The sequence below is a fragment of the Dendrobium catenatum genome, unplaced genomic scaffold (assembly GCF_001605985.2).
Source record: "Dendrobium catenatum unplaced genomic scaffold, ASM160598v2 fragScaff_scaffold_133, whole genome shotgun sequence".
NCBI classification, from domain to species: Eukaryota; Viridiplantae; Streptophyta; class Magnoliopsida; order Asparagales; family Orchidaceae; genus Dendrobium; species Dendrobium catenatum.
Window position 1 is genome coordinate 3,666,287 of NW_021318595.1, and position 8,607 is coordinate 3,674,893.

The window sequence follows — 8,607 nt, forward strand, 5'->3', positions numbered from 1 at the left end:
CTCTCTCCCACTCTGATCTCTCTCCCGACGCTCTCAATCTTGCTCTTTCTCCTCTTCATCGCTTCTTCTGCTCCTCCGTGCTGTTCGACTGCTCCTTCGACGACTTTCCCTTACGATCGGATCGGAGTTACAACATTTTGATCGGAAGCAGGCGTGGGAGCACGCTCGCAGTGAGAACAACTTTCTCCCTTTGCTTCTTCGGCTCTTTCTTGGTTGTTCGACTCTGCTCCTTTGGCGACATTCCCATTGGACCGGAAGTTACTATAGTTTGATCGGAACAACAACGGGTGCCCGCTCGGTGTGAAGGAAACTTTCTCCCTTCCGCTTCTTCCCCGACTCCTTAGTGGCTGTTCGACGAAGCTCCTTCGACGACGTTCCCTTTGGGTCGAATCGGAAGTTAGACATTTTGATCGGAGGTCGTAAGGGGAGCCCGCTCTCTGTGAAGTTAACTTTCTCCCTTTGGCGCCGCCGCTCCGGCCTCTCCGTGGCTGTTCGACGTCGCTCCTTCGTCGACGTTCCCTTCTTGTTTGATCGGAGCAATAACAGGAGCTCTGACGGCTGTGAGGGTAACCTTCTCCCTTTTGCACGCTACTCCGGCCAAATCCCGTAATTCCGCCAGACGAAGGGATTTAAAAAAAAATTATTATAAATATTTAATTATAGTTATTTTAAATAATTCTAATTAATTATAATTATTGTAATTAATTATTAATTAATTTTAATTAAATTATTATAATTAATCTAATTAATTATAATTTTTTAATTAGTATTAATTTTAATTCATTATGATTTATAGGAGCCCGGTGCGAAGCATACGGCGAGGTGGGTGAGCCCTATACACGCTTTTGTAGCGTGGTGGGGAGAGCTACTGGTGTTCTCATACGGGTACTGTTGAAGGCTACACGCTCTTGTAGCGTGGTGGGATGAAAATTACTACGGCCGCGGTGTCTAAGGACACCTACCATACACGCTCTAGTAGCGTAGTGGGAAGGCCCTGCTGCCGAAATTTTCACAGAAGTACACAAAGCTTGAACAATATAAAGACATCATTTGAGCAGCAATACGAAGGACAATAGAGGACCTGTACTTGAACAGAAGCGCACATAACTTGAATTAAATGAGCAGAAGACTCATACGAATAACAGTGAACTTGTGGACCTAAATCTGAACAAAATTCTAAATGATTTCTAAGGGTCAAAATCAAATGAAATAAAATCAAACTGGAGTCAAATTTAAACAATACGTATATGAATTTGAACATGCAAGAACAAACAGGGGACTCATGGTGGAGAACTTTCAGATGTAGTTGAACTTGCAAAAAAAACCCCATAAGACTTTAAACAAAAAGTGAACATGCAATTGAACTCAAAGAACTGCAGGGCACTCAAATAGAAGAGGTTCATCAGGAGCCTGAACCATACATCAATTCAACAAGTCAGAAGGGGACTATTTGAACGGATGGAACTAGCAAAAAATCAAATTTGAACTTGCAGATCAAAATTGGATCTAATCTCAATAAGAATCAATAAATTCTAATTCGGATCAAATGTTGATCATCAATAAACAAACGAAAGAGTTGTGGTGGACAATATTCCAAAGAAGTTATTCACATGTAAACAAGTGACTCGTAGCAAGAGGTCTTTTGTACGAAATTCAACCGTAATTTGATTTCAAATACATCAAGCTTTCTGCAAACAAAAGAAGTTGGTGGGTGAAGAATACAATGCAACACCTACGAATAATGACGGCTGATGCAACCTGCATATAATCAATATCTCCAAATTACAATCAACAAGGACTTAACTCTAAGGAAAGTATTTCAATCCTCCTGGTATATCAAGACACAGATATGATGACCATCCTACAAATATATGTAAAGAGACTACAACAACATTATCAACTATGCCTGTTGATTTAGAAGGCAACACTACTACTAGATAGTAAAAGACCCATCCTCTATAAACAAATCCAGACATCAGACCACCTGAGATTGGTGAAAGGTGGATATAGTACTGGTACAAATACCTCTTCTACAAAATCTTCTAGGAGGTCGTAGTGAATACAGTGGTCCCCTGCAAATGAATACTTGTGGATAACAACAGTGTGTTGAAAGTACAATGAATCACATTGGACACAAGTACGGATATCACTACGACAGTGGTGATCAAGATCTTCAAGTATGTCGGGTACAAGGGCAGCTCGGTGTATGAAAGAGGGCCGTCCCCTGTAAACAAGTACAATTAGCAAAACCACTTGATATTGATGAAAGGGTGGATATGATGCAGAAACAATGGGTCTTCTACAAACATTTTCAGGAGGTCGTAGTAGATGCAGCGGTCCCCTGCAAATGGATACTTTTGGATAACAACAGTAGGTGTATTGTAAGTACAATGAAACCCCTGTGGACACAAGTACGAATATTACCTACAACGACGGTAACCAAGATCTACAAGTGCGTTGAGTACAAGGGCGACTCTATGTACGAAAGAACACCCCTTGGCAGAAGGGGGGAAATGTTTGAACAAATTAGAATCAAACTTCCTGGTGTTCCAAAGTCTCTTTTTAGTTCTATAATTAAGAAGAGAACAGTTCGGTTACCCACAAACACCGAAAATAACAAGTCCATTACACCGAAGATCCTAAAAGGGGTTCTTTCCAGATCAGCGATCATTGACCCCAAAATCCAGAATACTCGTGCTAGCGGAAAGAAGGCGTGTACAAGCCCTCAAATGAAAAGTTGTGTGCACTCAAATGGTTGTTACCTGCACAACTACAAAATATTTCAAAGTACCCCCACATAAGTGCACAGTAGTTTGTATACACATAGGTACACAAGGGGTAAATTCAATTGTAACCCGCTTGGGCCCCGGCGAGCGTGTTATTGGTACACACGTGACGCTTAGGGATGCTGCGCGGGTCGATAAATGAATTCTAGTTCGAACCTGATCCTTCTATACAGATCAATAGAAGTCGACAGGGTTCGAACCTTCAAATAAATACATGGTTGTGGGGACCAATATATTTGTTTCAATACATTCATATTAGGTCTTCAAGGCCTACAATCAAGAAAATTCACAAATAAAGGCATAAAACTTACGAGAAACCCGATCCTCGATCAATAGCTTGGTCGAGTTGACAGGGTTTAATCCATAAAGGGAAATGACCTCATGCACACCCCGATGATGGCCGTGTTGAATGCAGATCTCAACTGGAGGGGTCCATTTCATAAATATTTAAAAGTCCACCCACAAAGTCCAAAATCCAATAAATCCCAAATTCCAAGATATTTAAATCTGAAATAAATCCGTCAATCACTTAAAGCAAAATCCATCCACCCTCCGCAACAGTTTGTCGGGGTAGACAAATTCAAATTTACTTTAGCTCATAAAAGAGCCAAGTGCCTAGTCGAAAATATCACTAGGATCCATTCTCAAACAATCTCCTGCCAGTAAGGACGTAGTACGTGTCCTCTAACCGGCGGTCTGCCGCCAAATGGCACCGCAGGATAAACGGTTATGACCCGGGGCCCTCTGAACCGAGTGATTTTGCCGCCAAATGGCACCACAAATACCGGTTATGGCCAGAGCTAATACGTTCCTTATTGGCATCAAATCCTTGAGATATGAATCAATATGATATGATTGATAGGGCACAAAGCTCTCTGCAAGCTAAGGTGGATTCAAATTTTTCCCCTTAGACAAACATTCAACCCAGGTCTACAAGGTCCCCTTGGACGAAGCAACCCATGGATGCCGACAAGGATCCTTCTGTCAAGTTGGGTCGACTACCTCCTCTGACTAAGTAGACCAGACCATGATGACCGGGATGACGGAACCATGAGATCTTGATCGGGTCCATCATCCATTCCCCCACCATCCGTTTTAAGTGCAAAATGGTGCAATTTCTATTTTAAATATCAAATCCCAACTTCAAATCATCCAAATTTTCTAATATCCAAACCCTTCCAAATTCAAACTTCCAATCTTCAAACCTAAATACATGCTGCTACTATATGCCAGATGCACGTATCTCTATACGAATCTGATTGATGACTAGCCTTAATCGAAAGTTCTCTCTCGTGATCGGGAGGGTAATTAACTATAGGGGCTTGCGCTATAGGAAACCAGAACCAGCAGATATAAAGTCCTCGCAAAATGAGGGCGAAATCTCTGGGTAGTGTCTTATCTACAAACCCATCTGCCTTCCAAAATTTACCTCGGAACTTATTCCGTTAAAACTCCCTCGCCGAATAGAAAAAAAAAGCGGCGGGGAGGCCTGTACCGAATTTTTGGAGCCCACAGTACCCGACCCCACATAGTGGGATAAAGGCTTGTTATTGTTATTGTTGTTGTTCAAAAGAAAAAAAAATGTTCTTAGTACTTTACGCTTTAAAGTTAAATTATTTTTTTCAACATTACTTCTGCTACAAATTGTGTTGTCACTTAATTAATTTATTTTAATAACAAATTCACCCTTCCTTTTAGTTATGCCACAACACTTGCATTACTTTCATGTGATTTTATTCTCTCTGTATGCTATGATTAACATGAGTATAAATATCTATGCGAGTAGCATCTTGTGTGTTTTTGAGTGTTGAGTAGAATACTTTGGATATTTTAAAGATGTTTGTGATTTGTTTGATAGCAGCGAGATAACTGCCGTGGTATGGCGAGTTAGTAGCTCTAACTTTGAAATGTCAATTCGCTTTTAGTGTGAAATTGTAGTTATGTCGACCTTCAAAACTGTTCGATAAAGCGAGTAGGTGAAAGCCATCAAATCCTAGGGAAATAGTGGATCCAGAAGATCATGGTTCGTGCATTAAATGCAGAGTGATTGACGCTCCAATAATTATGTACCATCCTTTATCTATAAATACCTTCACTACAGGAGAATGGTTGAATTCTGACGACCATTTCCAGCGGTTAAGATAAATTTTCCGGTGTTTTGTAAAATTTTGGGCAGTTTCCTAGCGTTTTTAAAATCGCCGGAATAAACTGCATAGGAAAGGAATTCTGACGGCCATTTTCCGGTGACTAAACGTACCGGCAGTTCAAACAGTCGATAAATTCCGGCAGTCAAATCGCTGGTGACCACCGATTAATTACCGGCGGCAAATCGGTCGTAGAAAATGCTGCTATATCCGGCGGCTAAATGAATCGTCCGATATCGAAGTTTTCGGCGGCTAAGCTGTCGGTTAGCTGCTGGAAACTTGTAGTATTTGCGAAAAAAATGACTACCGAAAACATATTTTGTTTGACCAGAGCATCTTATGATGATTTAACAACTATAATGAGCCAAGGTTTAACAGAAGTCCTTACAACCTCTTGGTGATTTATCAACTATAATGAGCCAATGTTTAACACCAGACCTAAATACCACTTGATGATTTACTAGCTATAATGAGTAAAAATTTAATAAAAGTCCTTATAACCTCTTGTAATGGACCTCCTCTTCCCTATATGGAAGATAATTTCTTCTCTTACTTTATTTTGACAAATACTTAACCTTCAACTCCCTCTCTAGTCTTATCAACAATAATAATATTATAAGCAAAAAATAAAAAAAAAGGGTGTACCCTCTTGCAAATGTCTACTGAGAACATCCATGACTAAAGTAAAATGATATGGGCTTAAGGTTTTCTCAAAATTCAAGTTGACCTTCAACCCTCTCTAGACTTATCAACAAGAACATTATTAATAGCAAAATTAAAAAATTAAGGTACATCCTCTTACAAATGTCGACTGAGAACATCCATGACTAAAGAAAAAACAAAAACAAAAAAAGCAAAAGCATTTGCAAGCGTCGGCGGGAGATCAAGATCAAGTAGTTCGCAGGCCGGAGTGAGGGCGTCGGCGACTGAAGTCCTGTGGACGCAGGTCGGAGATGAGAGTGAGAGTAGCGTCTAGACAAAATTCAATAACGCGAAGAAATGAGGAGGAAGGGCTGGGGCGACCAATTTTAGGTCAATTTTCGGCTTTTTTTCAGTGGTTTATGCTGCCGGAAAAAAAATCACTTAACACTGGCGACCAAACTGTCTGTAATACTCGACGCCTAAAAAAAATAGACGGTATATCCGGTGGTTAGTTTACCACCGGAATTTTCGGCGGTGTATTATTAAAAACCGCCAGTCAAAACTGCTAGTCTAATCGCCGGTAAATAACGAATTTCCTGTTGTGCTTGTGGTAGGGTTAGTGCGGGAATGTGCTCTATTCATCCCTTCTTGAGACTCTGCTCGAACATAAGTGTAGTTTGGATTATGCTTTTTTTTTCATTATCAAGAGCCAATAAAGAAGTTGGCATCATATCGTTAATACGGGATCTATGCGATGATTAAGGCTATAGTAAAAGCAAGGATGTAACTTTGCATTTACTTTCCTATTTAATGGATTGGTAGTAGTATTTAATACTCTTTCATTCACTCGTCTTTCTCATTACTCGCTTATTATAGGGTCGAATGAATCGAGCAACTAAATGTATACTTGTGTATGTCTTCATTGGTATTTAGCAAGTTGCCAGTGGATTATGACGAAAGAACTTTACTCAAAGAGGGGCATGCAGCAGGAAATTCCCTAACAATCAGAGAGGTGCTATTTGCCTAGAACCCACAGGGGAACTCACTCGGCATGATCAACAAGCACTATTTGCCTGAGCCTATCAGGTAGTTCAACCCTTTTCTTACGGGGTGAATAGGAGATTCCTCACCAATGTAGTTGCTTAGCATTTGCCACATACTTCAACTTCCACTTTAGTCATTCACTCTCTTCCCGAGCAATTATTCTCATACAAGCCCACCAAGCTCAACTATTGGAAAGTGCCTATTCATAGGGGCCTCGATTTATCTTGTTGTGACCATCCAATTCAAAGCCTCTCCCTTCCAATGACAGCATCTCGACAAGCTTGCTGGTTGCTAGTACCTTCATCCTGGCACTCTCCCATAGACTCCCCTGAGCCTACTTGCCTACTATGCACTATTAAGCTCACCCAGAGAAAACCCATCCGAGCCTTTTTTATGTCCCCCTCCTTTAGCCATTTAGAAGATGACATGTGTACAGGTGTTTGGTGTAGCATTGAATTTTTTTATATAATTTTTCATGTAGCCTTTAAAATCTTATAAATAAGAAAGGATTCTTTTTATGAATTTTATATTAGTTTGAGATTCATAACTTTTTTTAATTTTCCATAGATTCTTGCTTGTTCTTTAGTTTTCAATTTCTCCTCTTTTTATCTGCTCTTCATTCACACGCATGTTCTCAGGTCATTCTCACACACGGTAGGCCTGTAATTAAAGATGGGTGTCTTTCAGAGATAGATTTGGATCCAAGTCGGCATACATGAATATACAACGTATACATAATCTCGATACATAAACTGCTACTATTCGCCTATATAAACATAATCCCGAGTAATAATACTTTGATGAGTGCTAGATTTATATTGTACATCATGTTGTGTCTGAGTGAAATTTTTTTCATGGTAATGTGAAATTTCTTCTCCGTATGATATTATACAGTCGATATGTCTGTTTATTTGGATAAATCATCTTATTCTTAGAAATTTGCGTCTATTATTTATGCTTTTTTTTTCTCCATTTTAAAGAGCTTGCTGGTATTGACCGAGGGGTTCTGATTCGTGCTCTAAAGTTGCTGGAGCAAAAGGGAAAAGCGGCAATTTTCAAGGGGAGTTCAACAGATGATGAAGGGGTCAAATTTAATATTTAGCATTTTTAAATGTACCATTCCATTTGTATTTTTGAAAATTCATGCCTTTGACTGATGGCTTCACCAGGACCAAACTAAATCTGCACCTAAAACTTCTGTTTTGTATGCGTTATTATTCTTATCTAAGAAAATGCTCTCATAAATTAAAGGGTGATTAAATTCGAATCAGGAATTCGGATATATGCAAATTTATCCAGGTATTGTATAAATTTGTTTCTTCATAGATATATACAACTTTTTAAATGTTTCAGTTTCTTCCGAAATGCCATGTGATGTGTTGTACTCAACTTTATTGGTTTAGTGAAGACCACTAATTCAGCGACATCTTTCACTTGGGATGGAAACTGCAATTGCATTGGTAATAGCGAACTGCTGATTTAATAAATAGTTCATTTTGTATGCATGTTTAAATTGTTTTTTTTTAATTTTCAACGGTTTGTTATGTCATAACTATTTTAAGCAGCATTAGAATGAATGTTAGTTGAAAATTGCTACATAAGCTTCACTCACAGCCTTCAAAAAAGATGATACATTCACAGGCAAAAAGATATTAAATGCAATGCTCAGTCATATATGTTGTAATATATTATTTTATGTCTGATTGGGCAACGTAGCATTTCTCTTATTATTTTGGTTATATATATACACAATTGAGAGAAATAGGTTATGTTTGCTTTTGCTTGTTCTATAATCTCATATGCATAGATGGAAGTATGGGCAATGTTATATAAAAAAGTTATATTAAAAGATAAATAAATGAATGATATAATATAGCCTAATAAATATTTTATCGTAATAGTGAGATATGCTAATAAATTATATGAGATATATTAGAGATTTTTAAATATAAGTTAAGCTTATATGTAGTCAATCATTGCTCTTGTCTGAT

General features: G+C 38.7%; 1 protein-coding gene across 3 annotated transcripts in view; it reads left to right on the forward strand.

The window, feature by feature from the left end:
* LOC110096853 (vacuolar protein sorting-associated protein 25) overlaps nt 1–8,038 on the forward strand; it is a 90,088-nt gene extending 82,050 nt beyond the window's left edge. For all 3 annotated transcript variants that reach the window (XM_020822981.2, XM_020822980.2, XM_020822979.2), the window contains one exon: nt 7,597–8,038. In XM_020822981.2, coding sequence (XP_020678640.1) covers nt 7,597–7,718 — 122 coding nt within the window. In that variant the 3' untranslated portion in view covers nt 7,719–8,038. The remainder of the gene's footprint in view (nt 1–7,596) is intronic.
* The last annotated feature ends 569 nt before the right edge of the window (nt 8,039–8,607 follow it).